The following is a 24,244-nucleotide window of genomic DNA, read 5'->3' as shown; positions in this document are numbered from 1 at the left end:
ACTGAAAGGCAACCAATGGAATGGGGAAAGATATTTGCAAATGACATATCGGACAAAAGGCTAGTATCCAAAATCTATAAAGAGCTCACCAAACTCCACACCTGAAAAACAAATAATCCAGTGAAGAGATGGGCAGAAAACATTAACAGACATGTCTCTAAAGAAAACATCCAGATGGCCAACAGGCACATGAAAAGATGCTCAACGTCACTCCTCATCAGGGAAATGCAAATCAAAACCACACTGAGATACCACCTCACAGCAGTCAGAGTGGCTAAAATGAATACATCAGGAAACTATAGATGCTGGCGAGGATGTGGAGAAAGGGGAACCCTCTTGCACTGTTGATGGGAATTCAAACTGGTGCAGCCACTCTGGAAAACAGTGTGGAGGTTCCTCAAACAATTAAAAATAGACCTACCCTATGATCCTGCAATAGCACCGCTAGGAATTTACCCAAGGGATACAGGAATGCTGATGCATAGGGCAATTGTACCCCAATGTTTATAGCAACACTCTCAACAATAGCCAAATTATGGAAAGAGCCTAAATGTCCATCAACTGATGAATGGATAAAGAAATTGTGGTTTATATATATACACAATGGAGTACTACATGGCAATAAGAAAGAATGAAATATGGCCCTTTGTGGTTTATATACATAATGGAATTCTACGTGGCAATGAGAAAGAATGAAATGGGCCTTTTGTATCAACGTGGATGGAACTGGAGAGTGTTATGTTAAGTGCAATAAGTCATACAGAGAAAGACAGATACCATATGTTTTCACTCTTACGTGGATCCTAAGAAACTTAACAGAAGTCCAGGGGGGAGGGGAAGGAAAGAAAAAAGATAAAGGTTAAAGAGGGAGAGAGCCAAAGCATAAGAGACTCTTAAAAACTGAGAACAAACTGAAGGTAGATGGGGGGTGGGAGGGAGGGGAGGGTGGGTGATGAGTATTGAGGAGGGCACCTGTTGGGATGAGCACTGAGTGTTGTATGGAAACCAATTTGACAATAAATTTGATAATAAAAAAATAAAAACAAAACAAAACAAAAAGAAAATCCTATTTAGATATATTCCCCATTTTATTTATCTAAGTATATGCTTTTTCGCTTGCTCTTTTAAATTCCCCCAGGAGAAGATTCTGGCTTAATTACAATATTTATAATAAGCTGAGCCTCCTCAAATGGCAACTTTATCCTCTTTCACCTCCCAGCTTCTCTAATCTTCACTTCTCCCTATAATTAAACTGATGTCACTCTACTTCTCTCATTATGATTTTCTTCTCCCTCTGTTCAGCCTTTTTATTTTTGGTAGTTCCTTATCTTCTTGATTTTCCATCTATTTTCATTTTAGTCAAAAGATTTATGCATTCTGGTATATAAGTTGATCTAGAAATGAAGAATATATGTTTTTTCCATCAGTAGATAGAATCCAATTGATATTAATCAGTTTTATTAATTTTCTCATTGTGGGGAAGGCACTGTATAGCCTTTAAATTGGGGTAAAAAAGGAAACAAGACATGGTTCCAATACCAAAAGAGCTTACAGTTCCTCTCAGCAAGGGAAATAAGATATGTCCACAAATAGCTATATAAAATACATGGTAGAGTGTATGAGAGATACCATGAGAGAATTACAGATGAAGTCTTATTGAAATTCCAGGAGTTGGAGATAACACATTGGTTTGGGGAAATCAGAGAAGGATTTATTTTGTTATTTAAGGTATTTTGACAGTTAACATGGTTACTGCTATCATTTTACTAATGAGGAAATTAAAGCTTAAATAAGTGTGACTTGCTCAGGTCTTTTCATACCAAATATGGAAAAGATGGTAGATCCTGAGATGTGTTTGAATCAGTAGCGTTTGAGGTGCATGGAATAGAAAATGACCACACAGGTAGTTAAAAATGACCCGAAGAAAGGTCACATTTGAGATAGAGACATGGGAATTATTCCTCTGTAAATTGTCATTGTAGCTGTGAGAATGAGTGAGAAAACTAAGGGATAATGGAGAGGGTTGAGGTATAGCACCTTGAGAAATGTCTACTTTAACAGAAATAGAAAGGAGCCACTTTCATGGGCAGAGGAGTTGTCAGAGAGAAATGTGAACACAGAGAAACTGAAACAAATAGGGAAAGGATGTGGTCAACTGTCTCAAATGACCAAATGGCCGTAGAGAGTTTGAACATTAAGAAACTAATGGTGATATTTGAGAGAGCAGGTTCCTTATACTTGGGAGGCAAAATCCAGATGGAAAAAGTAGATGGGTGAATGGATCAAGAAGTGGAGGAAATAAGTGAGGATTACTCTTCTAAGAAAGATATTGACCAAAATAAAGAAAGATGGGATGGTAGCTAAAGGAGAAAAGAGAAACTTGGAGATCTGAGAGATTTATAGACAGAGGGAAAGAACCAGTAATAAGATTAAATATGCCACAGAGAAAGGGTACAAATGGAACACAATTCTGGAAGAGAAAAGAGGGGATAAGATTCCAGGTATAGATTGAAAAGTGACTTCAGGAAAAAAGAAAGAGTATGTCTTTCTTGGTAATGAAATGGAAGGAGCAGAAATTGAAGAGAGATTTGAAGTAGGGAGGAAAATGGAGGAATCTCACTGAATAGATCTTGGTTTTCTCAATTTACTTATTGAGGAGAATGAGGGAACATGAGCATAGGGAATTAAGGAAAATGAAAAAATTGTAACCACAGTTATAGAGAATTTAATAAATAGAAGTATGACCATGAAGGTTGGAGGGGCTCTCAAAGTTAGATAACTTGAATTTGCACTGAGTCAAATCAGCAAATATTTTAAAGTTTTCTCCAGCAAGGTTTCATGGCCTGGGAACAGCAAATTAGATGCTGGGGATTATGCACTTTGTTAGATGTGAGAACTACTATCAGAGGTTCTAAAAGTATCCATTAAAATGATAAGATCAGCCAGATTTGAAGACACCTATTAATTTTTAGGGTGGATCTAGCACCAATTCAAATGTACAGATAAAAAAAATAAGCTGCCCAAGTAGTAAAACTGTCTAACAGCTCATTTGTGAAAAATCTAAGACTTCTAATTAAATTTATTTTTCTGATTTGTTTGACTCAGAATGATTTATTCAAATATAGTAAAATTTGGCTGTACTCTTTTACATATTTTTGGAAAATAATAGTCCCCTTAATTTGGAATTTTTTTTTCAGTAAGTCATATAAAATAATAAGTCCAAACACACATTTTGGAGAGAATCAACACTGTTAGCACCTAAACCATTTTTTTTTAAATTTTTTTTTAACGTTTATTTATTTTTGAGACAGAGAGAGACAGAGCATGAACAGGGGAGGGGCAGAGAGAGGGAGACACAGAATCTGAAAGAGGCTCCAGGCTCTGAGCTGTCAGCACAGAGCCCGACGCGGGGCTCGAACTCACGGACTGTGAGATCATGACCTGAGCCGAAGTCAGACACTCAACCGACCAAGCCACCCAGGCGCCCCTAAACCATTTTTTTTCTTAAAAATATTAATGGTTCGGCATTTATAGTGAACAAGAGAAATTTTCATGCTTTTGATAAATTTGTTTTCCCCTCTTAGAAGGTGCTTATATCCTTAAGATAAATGTTCATATCATCTCTTCTCATCCAGTTATCTATTCATTCACTATGGGGTATTCAAGATGGATACAGTCCTTGCCCTCAATAAGCCTACTTTTGTATATACTTTAATTTTTTTAATGTTTTTATTTATTTTGAGAGAGAGAGAGAGAGACAGCATGAGCAGGGGAGAGGCATAGAGAGAGGGAGTCACAGAATGAGAAGCAGGCTCCAGGCTCTGAGCTGTCAGTACAAGCCTGATGTGTGGCTCAAACCCATGAACCGTGAGATCATGACCTGAGCTGAAGTCAGCCGCTTAACCAACTGAGCCACCCAGGTGCCCCATACTTTTGTATATACTTTAGGTTGATATCTTAGAAAATTTCTAACAAGGTTCTTACAAAAATTTTTAAAAGCAGTATGGACTTAAAAATATATTACTGGGGCGCCTGGGTGGCTCAGTTGGTTAAGCGGCCGACTTGGGCTCAGGTCATGATCTTGCTGTCCGTGAGTCTGAGCCCTCCGCTGGGCTCTGTGCTGACAACTTGGAGCCTGGAGCCTACTTCGGGTTCTGTGTCTCCCTTTCTCTATGCCCTTCCTCTGCTTGTACTCTCTCTCACTCTCAAATTATTATATTACTATATTATTGCAAACCAATGTCTTTTGTAATTAAAGTCACAGATTAAAGGTACTTTAAAATACATTCTTTTGCTTGATATAATGTATTCTGCATTACTATTTCTATTATAAAGAAACTGAGCCTCAAAGAAGGTAAATGACTTGCTTACATTTCCATGGCAAGTAGGTGATAGAGGCAGAAATGAATATAGGTTTTATGACTCCAGAATTTTTTTTTCCATGATACCTTCTTCCACTAATTTTAGTGGTCAGATCCAGTGGAACTATAGTAGTCCAAATCCAATCTGCTTTGGAATTCTCACCTGTTGACCTCTCTGAAGCATTTATACCTTCACTCACCTTTCTAATGTTTTTTGAAAATTTTTCTTCTCTTAATTTGATTTCCATTTTCTCTTCTGATCCTCATATCCATTAAGGCTTATGTAGTTATGTCTTTGATCTTCACTTGACCTTTCAGAAGTTGCATGATTTTAACAAGAACTTCTGAGCATATGCTTCTGAAGTCTAGAACTAGAACTATAGCCACGAAATCTCCACTCACCTGTGTTCTGGAGATCAATATAACCCGAATGCTTACCTACACATTTAGGTAAAAGTCTATTTGCTAATTCATTGCAATAGTTTAACACATGTTTAAAGGATTACTATGCACTGTATATGTACTGTTATGAGGAATAAAAACATGAATCAGACATAGATTCTTACCAGGAGCACATGAAATTCAATATGTCTCAACTTTTCCTGTTTTTGACACCATGGGTTATATAGTAGATTTCTCAGGTTTAAGATCTTAGAGTCATCTTTGGAAAGTACTATCCTTGGAGATTTAGTATAATATCTTAACTAGTCTCCTCACCTGTACTCTTTCCTTTCTCCAACTAATCTTCCTGAAGTAGATTTACATTCACCTCACATCCCAGTTTAAAAGCATTTAAAGACTTCTCACTGCTTTCAGAACCAAGTTCCATCTGCCAATTGTGTCCCCTACATATAATTTATACTTTTACAGCCTTGGTGTCATGACTTACTCTGTTGACTTCAATTGGAATACCATTCTCTTCCATCTCCTTATATGCAAAGCCCACCTTAACCTTCTTTCAAATGCCACTGATCCAAGTAGCCTGAGTACTGCCAGATGGAATTCAATATTTCCTCTTCTGAATTCCATCCCATAAGTTCTTTCTCTATACTTTTTATAGGCACTTGTTTCTTTCTACCTTGTATGTTTATGTTCATATATCATCCAGACCAAACATCAGCAAAATTTTCCTATAAAGAGCAAAATAGTAAATATTTTAGACTTTGCTGTCCCCATAGGGTTTTGGTCTTCCTTCTTTGCACTTACAGTCCTTGAAAAATATAAATACCATTCATGGGGCGCCTGGATGGCTCAGTCGGTCGAGCATCCGACTTCAGCTCAGGTCATGATCTCGCTGTCTGTGAGTTCAAGCCCCGTGTTGGGCTCTGTGCTGACAGCTCGGAGCCTGGAGCCTGTTTCAGATTCTGTGTCTCCCTCTCCCTCTGCCCCTGCCCCACTCATGCTCTGTCTCTCTCTGTGTGTGTCAAAAATAAAAACAAACATTAAAAAAATCTACATATCATTCTTATTGAAGATACTATAAAAATAGGCTGCTGGCTATAGTTTAATGAATACTGATCAATATTCAGTGCTTGTGGTAATAATCTAAGTTTGATTCATGCCTTGTAACACTTAGCAAAGTATATTGTGCATAGTAAACTCATAAACGTGTGTTACATGCTTGCAAATAGGCTTTTTTTTTTTACAAAAACAAACAAATACAAAAGAGCTTCTAGGGGAATCTTTTTAAATATATCCATCTTTAGATTTAACAATTCATCAGCTAACTAAATTTAATCACTTGTATATTTGTTTCACTTAAGTATTCCAGGAACATTTAGTTAAAGTACATTTTATTCAAACTTGAATACAAGAAGTATATACCTTTGGATTCAAGGGTGTCTTACATTCTCAACAACCAGTGTTTTTATCCAACCGTGTTTAAGAGTTTTTATGATAGCAGATAACAAAAATGCTACCATATTTTGTTGATTTTGAAATGGTCTTTTTATTTTTTTAAGTTGACTTATTTATTTATTTTGAGACAGAGAGAGAGAGAGAGAGAGGAGAGAGAGAGAGAGAGAGAGAGAGAGAGAGAGAGAGAGAGAGAGAACATGGGTGGGGGAGGGGCAGAGGAAGAGAGAGAGAGGGAGAGAGAGAGAGAATCCCAAGCAAGCTCCTCAATGTCAGCACAGATCCCAGAACAGGGCTTGAACTCACAAACTGTGAGACCATGGCCTGAGTGGAAACCAAGAGTTGGAAGCTTAACCGACTGAACCACCCAGGCACCCCAATTCTGAAATGGTTTTAAACACATTAACTGGTAGCAGACTTAGTCAATCTCCTTCCACACTGTTCCCCTGTATTACAAAAATAAATGAATGCAATTATTCTTTGTAACAAAACATCCTCAACTCCCCCCATACAAGTAGACTCGTATGAAAACTGAAAGAAGGGAAAGAAATATAGAAATATTGCATTTATTTTAAACTCTTGGTCTGATTCTTACTACTCCTTCCTTGGTTTCTTTCAGATTTTGGACCTGTCACCAGCCTTTATTTCATTGGCTGACATCTTTTAAATGCTTGGATAATCCTACATTAACTTAGTTGATTATATGGGGATACGTGGCTCTTAAAGCCTCTACTCTGTTCTTGGTATTCAAAACATATGTTATACAGAGAGATTTAGCTTTGATTATAATCACAAGTAAGAATTGTACACTTCAAAATCACTGAAGCTAAGTTCCGGGAAAAAAAATCTTTAATATAGTTCTACTACCTACTTTGCAGTGCAGTAGTGAATTGTTTGTTTTGCATTTCTCCAATAATACTTTTGCATAGAAAGAAACTTGCCAGTGAACTCAACTTAAATGAAGTTGACCTCAGGCCTGTCTACTTCAGAGGAAACTCATTATATCTTGTCTCAGAAACAGAAAAAAAATATCTTTCTCACCTCCTTCCAATTTCTCTTAAAACACTGTTAAGCCTAAAATGTAGTAAGAGAATCCAGATTGCTCTGTTTGAGAAAATAGACTATCTTTATGGTTTTTCCTTACATCTCTCAAAACCTTATTGGGATGTCATTCCACTCTCCTAAAGTCTGCCACTAAGTCAGATTTTATTAGATACTAGATATTTGCTTAAGTTAAGGTTTCTCTCAAAAGGTACCTTTCAAAACAAAACACAGTCACTACTGTCTTTATAGGAACCACTTTCTCCATTCCTAAGAGGAGGCCATTTCTTCCCAGGAAATAATGTTATTTATGAAAAAACAATAAGAAAAGTAGAGAAGCTAAATATGGATCAGGTATGTAAAATCTGTTTTAAAGCTTATTAACTGTATACTTTTGAATCATGAGTATTTTAATAGAGTTAAAATGACACTCAACTGTCAAGTGCTAAGCAAGATCACTATGAGTCATAATACCTTATTATGTCTACAGCCCTTCAGATCATCCTTAACACTTTCATATTCATTTTCTCATGTGAAGTATTATTGTCCCTATTTTACTGAAAGGGAAACTCAGGTAAAAATATGTCAAGTCACATAGAAAATTAGTGGTAGAATCTGAATTTAATACAGATACCCCAAACCTTTGTATGTTTCTTTCAAACTGCTCTCACAAAAATTATAATTTAAAGCATTATAACTTTGTCTTAATTCACTTAATACAAATTGAATTTTCAATGAACAAATGAAAAATATGTATGAGCATATATGTAAAATACTATAAAAGTCTAGAAAACTAAATTTCAAGTCACATTTTAAAATTTTAATTAAATTTGGCTGAGAGACCAAGTATATAACATTTAAAACTAGCAGGGCAATGGTAGTTTCATGGCATATAGAGCTACCATTCCTTCAAGCAGAGCTTTTACTGTAACCAGCAGAGGTTTCACATTGATCTTCTCAGTGGATACAAAGCATGTCCAGCCCAGACAAAGCCTGGGACTTGTTTTTTGGACATGCTTGAACTAGAACAGTGTATCAATTTCTTAAGGCTACTGTAACAAAGTACCACAGTCTGATGGCTTAAAACAACGAAAATTCATTGTCTCATAGTTCTAGGACCAGAAGTATGAAATCATGGTTTTGGCAAGGCCATGGTCCCTTCTGTAGCCTTTAGGTAAGGAGCTCTTCTATGCCTATCTCCTAGATTCTTGTGACTTTAGGCATTCCTTGGTTTGTAGATGCATAACTTTAATCTTCCATCTTCACATGGCATCCTCCCTGTATGTTGTCATATCATCTTCTGTCTGTGCATGTCTGTCTTTGTGTACAGATTGTCCCTTTTTATGATGATACCAGTCATATTTGATTAGGACCATGCAAATGACTTGTGTTAACTTCTTAATTCTATGAAGGTCTTATTTCATAAAAAAAAAAATCTGTTTCTAAACAAGGTCACTTTCTGAGGTATAAGGGTTAAGACTTTAACATACGCTTTTTGTGGGAGCAGCACAATTTAACCTACAACAGACAGTGAAATAATATCAAATAAATTTTTATCACAAAATCATTTTTCTCATATACAAATTAAACATTAAAATATACTAAATTCTTTTTAATTCTCTTGGCATGAGAACACATCTTCTTTTTATAAGTATTTATGGGCACTTGTTACAAGATTCATAGGAATTAATACATTATTACTTATTTGATGCTCATTAAAAATAAAATAGTGTAAACTGTCAGAACCATAAACATCCAAACCTTTAAGACTTTGGTCTGCTTGGAATATTGGATTTATTAGAGGGTATGGTATAGTATGTATTGAACGCCTATCTTTCAGAAGAACAGCAGAATATTTCTGGATATTATGATGCCAAATAGAAAAATTTCATCAAATGTGTCAGTTCTTCAAGGGGCACTTTCCTCAAGCTATAAATTTATAACATCTCTCCTTTGTCCAACTGGACTGACAAAACAATAAGTTTGACACATTTTACATAATAAAAAATGTTTGAGATGCATCATTTCAGGTTCCTTCTAATTTCTTGTCTCAAAAAGGATAAAGATTTTCTAAGTCTTGGTTCCTAGAGGAAAAGATTGAATATCCTGTACATTATTATTGCTGTAAATCTGGAACAATTAAAGAACTCCTTTGAAAGAACACTACTATTACTTATTATCAATTTGAATATTTACTTTTTTATGCCCATTTTTTTAGTAATGACTTAAATGACTTGGGAGTTTTGGAACTGCCATGGCAGACTTCCCAAGGTAAAAGGAACCATACATATGGAACAAACTACAACTTTTTGACCTAGTTGAGTTTCCTCAGTGATAGAGATGCTGGATAGAGATGTAAGACAAGCTGGATAAAGCCAGAGTTCGGATGAAATGGTTTAATATCACATGAGACTAGTTCAAATAGCACTAGTTCTTAAGAGATGAGACCTGACCAAAAAAGAGATCTTTGTCATGGAAGGGTGGTAAATTGGTACCAGTTACAAGATAATTATCCAGTTCATATGAATTGTACTTTGTGTATTTTTTCCTCTATCAAAGATGACAAAACATATAATAAATCAGAAATGTTTGAGATTTTGTACATTAAAAATTCACCTTGTGGTACACTTCAAAAGTATGAGTAATGTATGAATATCTTGTTTTAGAACAATAACATTAGTAGTCAGGTATGAGAATTGAAAACTGAAAGTTGTCTAAGACTTCAATGATACTGAGTGGTTCAGAGGCCAGACAGGCTCAGGGAAACCACAAGACAACCCAGATGGAGAGACTGTCAGCATTCTATTCAAGAGTCAACTGATATATTAAGAAAGGAAGATGATTGAAAAATGAGTTTTGCTTTGTTTATTGTTCTGTATTGATGTGTCTTTCAAAGTGTTTCCTAACTTGCTTTTTAAGGAACACATTAATTTTGTTTTCAGGAGGAATTCTATTTCAGTAGTGTATAAGTTTCCCAGTGGGTGAAGTTTTTCTCAAACTGTCACAGTGACTTTATTCTAATACAACGTATGAAGATATTTTATAACATAAAAGAATAGATAATACATTAACCCACACAATTTGTACAGAAATGGTTGATAGTACATAGCCTGACTTCTAAACTGTAGAGATCTTAGTGCTAGCATATTTATAAAGTGAGTTGCACTTGAAAAGATCCTAGAGAAAATGATTCTATGAAATGATTCTGTGACCTTTATTACCGACTACGAAAGTAATTTCTATTTGTAAAATATGTTTCTCTATGTATTTTTCTTTCTTTAAAAATAATTTTTGTACACATAAAAAAGATAATTTGTGTACATGTTAAAATTTTCAAAAATAAAAAGTATAAAAAGGTACAAAAAGAGTGTAAAAAGAGAATAAAAAATGTACACAGTGAAAAAAAAAAGCCTCTCTATACTAACACCCTTGTCTCTCAGTTCCTCTTGCCAGGGGCAGTCACCCTTAAGAGTTTTGCTTTATGCATTTAAAAGCAGTTATGTATATTTGTAAATATACACATATGTTTATTTTAAAATGTTATACAAAAGGTAGCAAAGTATATTCATTCTTGTGCATCTTGCTTTTTTAATTTAATATAATTTGAAAATTGTTCCACATAAAAAACATAAAATTTGAAGTGGTTTACTATATTAATGCAGGTCAGCTTTCCGCTGTCAAAAGGAAATAGAGCATTGAATTTATACTTTCAAAGTAAATGCATGCGCATTAATGTAGCATTATGATTCAAAATAGAGTATGTTTTTCTTTGAAAACTGGTTTTCAGATGACTGTTATTAAAGTAGAATAATAACAAAATAATATAGGAAATGCAAGTATGCCTGAAATCCACAAAACTGAAACAACCAGATATCCTTTCTTACTCTGGGCTCTATACTTTCTCAGAAAACAAAACAAAACAAAACAAAACAAAACAAAACAAAAAACAAGCAGATAGCAAAAATATAGTTTAAAAACAACTCTAGACTATTTTGAGGTCAGTAAAAATTCAACCTTATATTTTGAAAGAACTCTGAACTAGAAATCATGAGTTCCAATCCCAATTTTTCCATGAATTAGTCGTGGCATTACAAGTAAATCATCTTACTTCTCTGGACCTCAGTGATTTTTTTCTACCTGAAAAATTTGTGGGGTGGATGATGATTAAGTTGAAGGTGACAATAATAAAGAAATAATATAATAATAACAATAAATATTTATTATCCACCTACATTGTACTAGGCATTTTATAAACATCAGTTCATTTACTCCTCATAGCAGTCCAATGAGACACATATTATCTCAACATTTGCAAATGAGGAAATTGAGGCTCATAAAGATTGCATACACAGTTTCCCAAGATCACAGAGTAAGTGGTAGAATCAGAGTTAGAATACCTGTTTTCTGGATCTGGAGCTTCAGTCACTGTTTTCCAAGCTTTTTTCTTAATTCATGCTTGATTTTCATAAGCATAAGAATTTTGCCTGCCCCACTGTGATTCTAATATGCTTCCTGAAATTGAAAATCACTACATTATATTATTTTCTAATATTATTTACATCTAAATCTTCAGTATGATAATATTATTATGAAATTAGATCCTGAAATGCCTGGTGAATTATCAAAGAATAGTTAATATTAATATTCATTATAGTTTTAGTGTTAAGTATAGCTGGAATATTAATTTAACCAGAACATGCAATTCCCTGGCCAATTTAAGTAAGTATTTGGATGGTCACTGCCACCTGATCAAACAAAATAGAATTCAATACATTTTCTCCCAATGAAATAATTTTAAAAAACAATATATCACATATTAAAACTATCCTAGGACTTGAATTATCTTGTGAAAGAACACATTAAATTTTAAAAAACGGATTCAGTGGGTTTTCTTGATTAGTAATTTTTATTCTCAGTGGCTATTTTGGCATGTATATGTTTTTTTAGGAATGCTATCCACAGGTTCAATGCCATCATCACATTGTCCAACAGCCCCAGATCATCCACTCTCCACACTGCCAACAATCCCAGTCTAGCCAACAAATCCAAATCATCACGGGAACTGATTCAATTTCTACAAACACTGGAAATGAGTTGTACCATGGTGGATTAAGCCATATACATGACCAGGTAAGATCAACTGATTTGCTTATAAAACTGAAATAACTCTTTTAAACTCTTCTCACACCACTTTATAGCCACTCACATTGAACTTTCATCAAAATATTGGGGTATTTGTGTTTTGTTTATGGCATCTTTAAAACAAAATTTTCTATTTCCTCTCAGAAGACAAAATAATTCAGGTCTATTAATGCATGAAATCTATGAAGGAAGTTATAAACTGAAAAATGAATACCTGATTTCTAGCTGATCCTCAGTTCTAAAATTGGTTCTACAGTTGTGCAATATTAAATATTTTCATGAGGTATAGTATTTAAATGAGTAATGAATTGGAAATAATTTTATCTACTTTGGTCATATTGGAAAAAATAACCATAAAAGATTCAAAATTCATATTTTTCCAACCTAAAAAAAGCCTAAAAGTATCTTTTCTTTGAATATCATGTATGGAAATATTGTGGTCTAGGATTACTCTAAAATATGGTTCAGATGGTCTTGAACTTCTTACATTAAATGGATTAGCAATAATGATTAAAAACATTTTATTATGTGAAATCATTTGAAATTGTCATTTTTATAGGTCAATGTTGATCAAATAGAAACAATTTCATACAGTTCAATCTAATACTTTGCTTTGCTACGGTTTCCTCATCATAGAGTAGAGATTTATTGATCACTTCTTTTTTTTAATTTTTTTTAATGTTTATTTATTTTTGATGGAGAGAGAGACAGAGTGTGAGTGGGGGAGGGGCAGAGAGAAGGAGACACAGAATCCAAAGCAGGCTCCAGGCTATGAACTGTCAGCACAAAGCCCCATGCAGGACTCGAACACACGAACTGCGAGATCATGACCTGAGCTGAAGTCGGTTGCTTAACTGACTGAGCCACCCACGCGCCCCTATTGATCACTTCTTATAGGGTTATTGTAAAAACAAATTATATTTTACATGTTAAGCACTTACCATAGTTGAGTGCTAATGGTAAGTACTTAACAAATAGTAATTATTGGTTTTTAGTAGTAATTATTATTCATAAACATTAAATCTTCATGCCAAGTACTATGAGAAATACACAACTGGGTAAGACATTGTCACATTTCTTGTAGGTGCTTACCGTCTAATAGGGGAAAGTGGCAAACACATAAAACATGATGCAAAGCAATGTGTTGTCTGTCATAAAAGAGGAACAGGCGATGTGTTTTGGGAATAGAAGAGAAAAGAAATTAATTTCTGCTGGCAGATCAAGGAAAGCTTTATTGAGGAGATAGGAACTGACGTGGACTTTGAAAAGTGAGAATTTCAATATATGGTATTGTGATGTGGCATGGAGATGACATCCTGAGAAGAGGGAATTACATGAAAAAAGTCATAGATTTGGGAAAGTACCTTTTGGGTTTCAGGAAATGTCAGTGATTCAGTTTGTATTGAAAGGAAAACATGAAATGAGGAGTACTAGAGTATAGTGTTAAAATGGTACATTAAGGCCATATCATGAGGTCCTTGGATGTTAAGTTTAAAAATTTGTACTTTATTTGGTAGGCAATGGAGAGTAAGTGAAGGCTATTAAGTAGGAAAATATTGATACATATGCCTTATGAGGTTAATCCTAGCAAATTTTATACAAGATAGATTGGGATATTGATTAATTTTCTTCTCACAATGATCAGTTGAGGAAGGTGTTATTGTTGCCCTTATTGCCCTTACTGTTACCCTTATTTGGTAAGGAAACTGAGGTTCAGAGAGGTTAAGTTACTTGCAAAGTTTTGCACAGCTAGTATGTGGTGGAGTCAGAATTCATACAGAGAGGAGAGTTCTTTATCAATAATGGAAATGTGAATAGAGCACTGGATTAAGAGCCTGCCAGTAGAGAGGTATTGGTGACATAACAGAAAGTGGACTAGCTTCAGAGAAGGAAGACCTGGGTTCCAGCCCCAGGCTTTGTACTTTTCAAACTGTGTGTTTTTATAAATACTAAATCTCTCAGAAACATCCTCATCCATAAAAGTTCAGGTAGTAATGTCGACCTCACAGGGTTGATGATGTAAAGTCTAAATAAAAACATATGTTGAAAGTGCTTTATAAACTATAAAGTCTACAACATGAAAAATGCCACGGAAAAAGATTTGCAGAGATTATTAGAAGCTATTTCAAGTGTAAAACTTAAGCTATAATAATAACAGTAGGAATAAAGTGAGGGATAATGATCAGAGATGGGGAAGAATACCACAGGATTAAAAATCTTGTCTAGTGTCAGTGGTGATACTATGATATCCTTTTACCAGCTTAGTATGACTAATAGTGCATTTGACTAGACTAGATACTGTCTATTTAGAAAATGGGAAGAGTTAGATTGCTAATATATTAGTTTCTGTTTTATTATGTATACTTTGGTTTGAGATTCTGATGTAATTTTGTTAAAGACTGAAGGTTTTTTGTATAGATTAAATTTTTCTGACTTTTCAATATTTTTTGAGGAAAAAGTTGCAGTGCTTCTGAAAACAAGATAGTGCCCTGGGAAGCATAGAGCTAGTAATTTCACTTGTATGGATTTCATAGGATTGGATCCACCCCTGGTCAGAGTGAAGATGGGATCATCTGGTTGTACAGATCCCATAAACAAAGGAGAGAAGAAAATGAGTTCTCCCATCTAGGCTCCTTGATTTTTAAATGTCTCGTCCATATGTGTGGAAGAGTCTCTTTAATGAGTTATAAAGCAGATATAGGTTGGACTTTCTTAAAACTAAAGGTTGGCCCATTTTTAGTTTGTGTTTAGAATTAAATTGTAACTTGGAGGTAGCATAAGAATGTGAAAAGAACAAAGATTTCAATTCAATTATTTTAGTTTATAAAAGCTGCCTCTGCTGGGCTGCATGATCTTAGGTAACTAACCTAACTAGACTGAGATAATTGACTTAACTAGAACCCAATTTCCCCATTTATTGTATTAGATACAATAAAATATATAATGTACTCAGCTTAGAGTCAAGTACATAGCAGATGCTGAAATAAATGTTTGATTCTGTATCTTCTTTGTTCCCCAATGCCAGGCTCCAAATCTGTCAAAACATCAATAGAAGAAATTGATTCCCACTGTAATATTTTCATTTTAATTTTTTTTACATTTTTAAGATGATTTTGTTCGTTTGTTTCAAGTTTTTATTTAAATTCCAGCTAGTTAACATATAGTGTAATATTATCTTAGGAGTAGAATTTAGCGATTCATCACTTATGTATAACGCCCAGTGCTTATGTAATGATGATTTTTTTATGGTGATTACTTTTTTTAAATTTAAATTCAAGTTAGTTAACATACAGTGTAGTATTGGTGTCAGGAGTAGAACCCAGTGATTCATCTCTTACATATAACACCCAGTGGGCATCCCAACAAGTGCCCTCTTAATGCCCGTCACCCATTGAGCCCATCCCCCTACCCACCTCCCCTCTAGCAACCCTCAGCTTGTCCTCTATATTTGAGTCTCTTATGGTTTGCCTCCCTCACTGTTTTTTATCTTATTTTATTTTTCCTTCCATTCCCTCACTTGGATATTGCTATTGTCAATGAAAATACTCCAAATTGTGATGCCTATCTCCCATTACTTGAAAATTCAATTTTTGTCAGCATCAAGACAGTACAAATCTTAATGTCAGGTGCTTTTTCTGGCAATTATACAGGAAGCTTGCTACAATGTTTAACATGTCATTCACTAATGATGGAATCTCTAGGCTGGTTAGCTCAATAAACTCGGCAGTTTTTCCTGCTTTCTCTCTCACTAAAATGTAGCTTAAGTCCCTCTTTGTATGTTTTGTTTTCTTCATCGAATAAGTGAATTGAAAATGAATTTTCTTTTGCACAAACCTCTACCCCTTGCTTATCCCTTCCAAAAATTCAATACATATTTATTCTGGACCCATCTTTTCCAAACTCCACCCTTGTCTGTCTCCTGCTACCTCCTGCACTGGTTCCCTTTTGTACTCTTTGTTTTGTGGTGAACAAGAATTGTTACTTATTTGCTCTTTCAAAAAATAGTTTTTATTTTTTAATCAAAGTAATACATGTATATAGCTTAGAAGTTCAAATAGTACTAAAAGGCATATTATAGCAATTCCCTGTCCCAAACTTGTTCCAGAAGCAACCATCTTCAAATTTTAGCTTTTTCTTTTCATATTTACCTCCATACAGCTAAATAATATGCAAATTCCTATGATATTGTGTGATGTAGCAATGTTGTATATTATCTGTTGATAATGCTGATACATAAGGATTTAGTTCTATTCATCCCCTATCCATCTGTTTCCATCCCTTCCATCATCCTAATATAGTTAAATCCCCATTTTCTGGCTAAAACAGTATTCAGTGTTTCTTAATGCTATGAAAATATTATTTACTGCAGAACCAATTTGTGTACTATTTTGCTTCTTTATTAACACAACTATTTTTTTGTTGTTAATAATTCCCTATTTTTTTCATTTGTTTTGTTTTTTATATATCTATTGCTAATTCTTTTCTCAATACAATTTTATACACTCTTGTGTTCTGGGATTTTTGATCAGCCACCTCCTTTCTCTAAAACCCTGCAAACTATATACAGCATACCTCTTGGCTTGAATTGTCACTATCTACTGGCCTCGTTACTCTTCCCATATTTTGACAGCTTCATTGGTACACTTACAATCTTCTGTCCACTTCCTGCTAACCCCTGCCCTGGAATCATCTATGAAAACTTCATCGCTCATATCAGTGATATTTCCCACATTCTGTCCTCATGTTTCTTTATCATCCTCAATTTCTTCATTTCCAGTACATCTTCAGCCCTCACAGATTTTGGCCACTCTTTGAACTTCATCACTTGAAACTGTTTAATGTCTGTTTTTCTTATCATCACTTTTTTACTTCATCTTCTACACTCTCATTCCTGCTAAACTTCACCCTCATCAAGGTCTCCAGTCCTCAGTTCCAAGCCAGACTGGACTCCATTTTCATCCAACAATGCTTTTGCTAGAAACCCTTAAAATTTATGTTGCATTCTCTGATTACTGTCCTCATTTTACTGATCCCTTACTTTTGGGTAGACTACCATCCATTTTCTCTGCCCCTAGATTTTGACTTTTGTAATCTAGAGAAAGTCCACAAACTAGGCCAATTTAGTCTAGAACAGATTGTCTCTATCTTGCTGGACCCCCTCTGTTGCTAGAAATTCATTTCAATTAATTCTAATTAACTTTCTGCCACAGTCTTCAAAATCTAATCCTTATCTTTCCCACCCTCCTCATGCTCTGTGTTCCACTGCTGTTCTCTCCCTCTCTGCATGTAGTTTTTACCCTCTACTGAGAATGGCTACTGGAACTCACATTTTATTGTGTACCACAATCAGTTAGAGGGTGTGCTTAAATAGAGATTGCTGGAACTGGATAATTTGCATTTCTAAGTTCCCTGATTACCCTAAAACTCCTGGTCTGGGGGACCACACTTTGTTCTTTCATCAGGTGATTTTCTCCAAGAACGTGTCCTTGGCTTCCTTCTCCTTTCTTTACCCTCTCTCGCTTGACTATATGATATAAAATCTTGACTTCTGCAATATTTACATGGACAACTGCACATGATTATCTTTACATGGACAACTCCCAAAACTTTTCTCCTCTGCTCTAGTTCATCATTTTTAATGGACTAGTTGCATCTCTACTTGGCTGTCCCATAGTCACCTTCAACTGACCACATAATAGTTTTTCATTTTATGTCCCCTATTTATATTAATATCTTCAGTGCCCTAATCACAAAGATTAGAATTTAGCATTATTTTTTACTTTCCCTTTCCTTTGCCACTCCAAACCTAATCAGTTGTTATAGTCTGAAGATTCTTCCTATTTATACCCCCCCCCCATAGAGCTGAAGGTTAGGTGTCCTTCTTATAACTCCCTTAGTATTTGATCTGTGACCCTCTTTATAGCCCTTACTAATTGGTCAACATATTCTTTACATTAAAGTTATTTAGGTACATGTCTTAGCTCTTCTAAAAGACCATAAAGCCCTTGAGAGAGAAGATAGTATCTTATGTATGTATATTTTCCAGTAGCACTTAGAAGTGTACCTTAGGACAGTGTTTAATAAGTTCTCACTAAATGTGTGCTGAATGAGTGAAAAGGATCATGCCACTGAGATCTTTTAAATCCTGAATGTGGCTTGTGGGTATAGATTTTAGACTTTGGTTTAAGAAAAAAAGTTAGAATATAAGATAAATTGCATTAAAAGAGCTACTGCATATGCATAGTGAGTTCCTTCAATGGTTTACCTTACATAAAAATGTGGTTCTGTTCCTTGAATAAATTACATACTAAAGAATGGTGGAATATAGAAATGACAGAGAAGTGGAAAAGAGAAAAATGTGGTGACAAAGGTGTTACCAAGAAGTTATGCATTAAAAAATACATGGTCATTTGAAATCAATTTCTTTGAGGGGCCCCTGCCTGGCTCAGACGGTAGAGCATCCGAACCTTGATCTCAGGGTTGTGAGTTCAAGCCCCATGTTGGGTGTAGAGATCACTTAAATAAATAAAACTTTAAAAAATTAATTTAATTTTGTTTGTATATATCCTACTTCATTACAAAAAGGAATAAAAGAATTTGGGGGCACCTGGCTGACTCCTTGTGTTGAATGTCCTATTCTTAATTTCAGTTCAGGTCATGATCTCATGGTTTGTGAGATCGACCCCCATGTCGGGCTCCATGGGAGCCTGCCAGGGATTCTTTCCCTCCTTTTCTCTCTTTCTCTCCCCGGCTCGTGCTCAATCTCTGTCTCACAAAATAAATAAACAAAAAAAAAAGGATTTTGAGTAGCTCAAGAGAATAAGAGGTAATAGAGTACAAATAGATGTCAGGGACAGTGTAAATATAATGGAGTAATAACCCCAGAAGGAAAAGAGAGTACACAGAAAAACAGGCCACAGAGTTCCATGTCACTAGTAAAACTGGGCTAAATACTTGGCTCTGAGCTTTCTTGAAACCATAGGGGAAGAAAAGGGGAAACATGATTAGTGAAAAGTGTCCATTATGAGAAAAAGTTTTATGAATTCTTGATAGTCACTTGTATTATAGGAAAATATTATACATTTTTTTCTAGTCAGAGAGAATAATCTAAGCTTTCACAAAATGTTACAAATTCAATCACCTGTATTCATTCTAACATGACAATCCAAACAACCTACCTTTTTCCACTTGGTTGGGAGTGGAAAAATCATCTTATTTTATAACATAATGTCAAAATTCACACACACACACACCCAATGAGGAATGAGGACAACTTTGATTAAGTTTCACTCAAGGTGTTAAAGCACCTCTTCCATATAGTGCTTTTCCATCTATTATATTTAACATTTAGCCCAATTACAACTTTTATTACAACTTTCTCGCTACTTACCTTGCAACAAATGTTTAATTAGCATCTGCAATACTCAGGTACTATGCTAGATGGTGGAATTAAATAAAGATATAAAGACTGTGTCTCTACTCTCAGGCAGTTGAGATTTTTATAGAAAATTTACAATTGTCTTCCATTCCTTCTATCACTATTTGAATAGCCAATTGTCCATTTGCCTTAGGTTAAATAAAACCACTAATTTATATGATAGTTTAACAATTTACCAAAAAAATGTGATATCTCCAGTAACTTTATCAAATAGGTAATAAATTATTTACATTTTATAGTTGAAGTTCATAGAGGTAAGCAATATACTTAACCTTCAACTAGGAAGTGGGATCTCCATTTTTGGCTCCAATTTCCATTCTTTCTCATTGTAACATTTTGCTGCCTAGGTTTAGTTACGTAGGAAATTAAATTAGGCCTTTATTTCAAGTACAGAACTGTTGTTATGAGTAAAGTCTTCAGTTTAGAATTGTGATTGTTGTATAATACATTTCAATTCAGTGTCAACATTTATTGAAAATGTTCTATGTACCAGGTACTGTATAATGCAACTTTTCTTTATTAAAGTACCTATGAAGATTAAAATAGAAGTGAGAATTTTCAAAACCTAAAATTCTGACACTTTGTATCCTGCTATGATTTCTTCTTGTGGTACAAGATAGGAAGAGACCAATTATATTTTTTACCTTATAGCTAAATAATGTTGTACCTAAAAGGCATTAAATTCCATAAGGGTTAATTCCCCAGGATTAACTAGGGCTTCAATAAGTCTGACAGCTATTAAATGTTCCAAATCAAAGCAAAATTAATGAAGCAGAAACATTATTTATCTATAAATGTCGCTATATCATTATGAGCTTTGCAAGATAATAATCTATACGTTGAAACTTTTTATTAATAGTGATGTTCCATTATCATGTAGCAAAGTTACTACTCAAGCTTTGCAAGATAATAATCTATACGTTGAAACTTTTTATTAATAGTGATGTTCCATTATCATGTAGCAAAGTTACTACTCAATAAAGTCTAAGTACAACAGAACTTGCTATTTAATATGTTCATGACCTTTTAGAGGGTTAGGCATTTATGTATAATCACTTTTATATAACAAGGCATTTTAAGCACTTTATAATCTGCTAAGCAACCCATCTAAATAGGCCAAAAATGTATACACTTAGGCCAGTTACTCAGTGGAAATAAACTTAAGCCAACACCCTGTACTACTGGATTGTGATTTATCCCTTGATCACAAACTATCCTTAGTCCTAAGCAGCATTCTCACAAATGTGTGCCATTAAGCTTGAGGGACACCAGACAAGAAAATATAGATTGTTCAGCTGAAATCCATAACTATTGCATGTCTACTATCTGCAGTGGCTTTATAATAACTACCAATGAACTTTGTAAATATGGTCAAAAGTATGATCTTTAAATATCAAAATATGTCTAATGTAGATGCTAGCAAGAAAATTCCACTCCTGGAATCTCATAGACTACACATAGGAAACAAAACCCGAGACTGGGACCAGGACAAAAACTTCTAAGGCAGCAGTAAGTTGAGGCCCATGGTTTTCCTTTAGAAGGTAATTTCTTTCTATAGATTTTCTGAAAAATGACCACAAATTTGCCTCTGGTTTCACTCCTAACCATTGTTGCCTTGTCTTGGGTTTATGGCGGCAATTCTAAACAAAGAATTTTTAACTGCAATCAGAAACGAGGAGTTGGACTGCTTGGCCATTATTATAGTTAAATAATGATCTGATTGAAGGTACTTGATTGATGCATGCTAAACAATCTTTAATGATTTTTGTAAATTTTTGGAGAAATGTCACTGGGAACAACTATTTTTCAGCATAGTTTGCATTCCTTCCCCGTTTATATGTGAAAAATTAAACCTATTATCCAAGATTGACATTTAAGATACCTCTCATTCATCAGACAAAAGAGTAAATATGGATACACCTATATCTCAATCAATCCTATCAATCCAATATTTGTCACAGAGAGAAAACCTCCATCCATTAGAACTACCATTATTCTGACCCAAACATTCATGTTTTCTTGGGAGGCTCCTTATTTTGGCTTTTTCAAAGAAACAAGAACATAGATTTGAGCCAAGTCTAAAATATATGTCACAACATACCTAAAAACAGTTCCAATAAAGTTAAGGAGCGCCAACAACCTGTGATTTAGTAATAGAAAATATTTGTAACTGGCACATCACAGTTTATGGTTAGGAAATTTCATCTTATTGTTAAGCACAGTCCTGTAAAAGACTTAACAGTGTATGAGAATCTGACTTCTGTCTGTCCTCTCCCTCCAAATTTTTGAACCCAACTTGCTTTGTTTTTTACTGAGTATTACTCAAATGTTATAAATTGTAGACGATACAAAACTGAGAAGAAATATACACACAAAGGAGTGATGTTTTGCTTCTTGATTTTCCATCTTGACATCTCTTTGGCCAGAAGAACCCATTCTTCAATTCTAATGCTCTTACCCTTTCACTAGCTGATTAAAATTTATTACCTAAAATTCAGGCGTATTTTGCATAGTTTTCCACTAATAAAATCAAACTCTTACTGTTTATTTTTTTAATTTTTTAATGTTTATTTATTTTTGAGAGAGAGGGAGACAGAGTGCACCTGGGGGAGGGGCAGATAGAGAGGGAGACACAGAATTGGAAGCAGGCTCCAGGCTCAGCTGTCAGCACACAGCCTGATGCAGGGCTCGAACCATAAGATCATGACCTGAGCCAAAGTCGGGCGCTTAACCGATTGAGCCACCAAGGTGCCCCAAACTCTTACTGTTTCAAGTTGTAGCCCAACTAAACTCCAAAATAGCGCAAGTAGAGACAGTGTAATTCAAAAGTAGCTGAAAAGACAAATACAAAAGGTCATCTGGGGAGGCAATTTTTCTAGTGGGTACAAGAAAGCATTACCTCATTTAATATTTATGTAGAGTTCATAACATTGTCTGGCACATAGTAAGGACTAAATAAATACTAGTTATTATTATCATTTCCCAAAATAAAATCACTTTCCTTTTGTAACTTTTAGCACCTCTTTATAACTATGGACACAGATACAATGTTGATGTAAATCATTCCTTACCCTAGACTCTGATTTTTTTTAGTTTATTCATTTATTTTGAGAGAGAAATAGAGAGAGTGAAAGCATGGGGGAGGGGCAGAGTGAGAGAGAGAATTCCAAGCATGCTTCGTGCTGTCAGTTTGGAGTCTGATGTGGAGCTTGGTACCACTAACCTCAAGATCATGACCTGAGCTAAAACCAAGAGCCAGATATTTAACCGACTGGACTCTGTGATTCTTTATTTGGGTGCCTAAATCCACCACATAGAAATCACATGATCAAAAGTTTTAGTAATGGCACTAAATATTCATGTGGGGAAAGAATTATGTACTTAAAAGGTGTGCTAGTGTGAAGTGCAATGACAAAATATTTGTGCAAAAATAAGAAAGAAAGAAATATTTTAAGACAGTTTGGAACCATGAAATTACTCTGTCAAATGAATCACACTAAAAGGAAATAAAATGATTTTCACAGCATTATGAGGGGATTATAAGAAGCTAAAAGAAAAATATGCAAAATACTAAACATCAAATAGTTGCTTGGAGATTCTAATGGGAGCTCAGCACTTGAATATATTGGCTAAAGAAATGTCATCTTTTACTTGGGAAAGTTACAGGTTTGGAAGGGACACACATAGAATGGTGAGGCAGGAAGAGGTTATCTACCTGACCAGCTACAGCAATGAAACAACTTGAAGGTCAGTAGAATGACACTAACATAACAGCTAGATTTTCCCTTATCCAGTTATCCTTGAATGTTAAAATCATATTTGAAAACATGTTTTTTTATTTTTTTAAAGCTTATTTATTTTTGACACAGAGAGAGAGCAAGCATGAGCTAGGGAGGGGCAGAGAGAGAGGGAGACACAATCTGAAGCAGGCTTCAGTCTCCGAGCTGTCAGCACAGAGCCTAACGCGGGGCTCGAACCCACAAACTGTGAGATCATGACCTGGGCCGAAGTCGGACGCTTAGCTGACTGAGCTACCCAGGCACCCCTTGGAAAACATGTTTTTAAGCCACTCCGAGTTTGGTAAATATATAGATGGTTGATAAGGGAATAATGCATGAGAAAAACATGAAATCAAAAGCATTCTTTTGATTATTCTGAATAAAGCCTTGCTTAATTTTGATCTTCATTTCCTGAGAGGGGCCTACCACTAAGGACCCGACTGCCAAGATCTAGAAATATAGGTAAGACTCAAATGCCAGTATCCAACTCTGCAAGGAGTTCAGTTTAGTTGCTACAATTAGACTTACATAAACTTAGGAAGAAAGTGTAAGGGATAACCACAATATCCTTGAGGAAGTGCTATCTATGCTCTTTTTTATTCTAACCATTCTTGGTTAGCTTCTTTAAG

At 34.9% G+C, this 24,244-nt stretch overlaps 1 protein-coding gene across 1 annotated transcript in view; it reads left to right on the top strand.

Annotated features, from left to right (window-relative positions):
* POF1B (POF1B actin binding protein) overlaps positions 1-24,244 on the top strand; it is a 118,597-nt gene that overhangs the window by 33,119 nt on the left and 61,234 nt on the right. Inside the window, exons 3-4 of the mRNA XM_047075802.1 lie at positions 7,509-7,610; positions 12,204-12,386. Of these exons, the coding sequence (XP_046931758.1) occupies positions 7,509-7,610; positions 12,204-12,386 (285 nt within the window). The remainder of the gene's footprint in view (positions 1-7,508; positions 7,611-12,203; positions 12,387-24,244) is intronic.

This window comes from Lynx rufus, unplaced genomic scaffold, assembly GCF_022079265.1.
Source record: "Lynx rufus isolate CCGP_SWC_20201006 ecotype Redwood Valley unplaced genomic scaffold, mLynRuf1.p SCAF_14, whole genome shotgun sequence".
In the NCBI taxonomy this organism is placed as follows: domain Eukaryota; kingdom Metazoa; phylum Chordata; class Mammalia; order Carnivora; family Felidae; genus Lynx; species Lynx rufus.
Note: the sequence above shows the minus strand (reverse complement) of the source record. Positions and strands in the feature narration are given on the sequence as shown.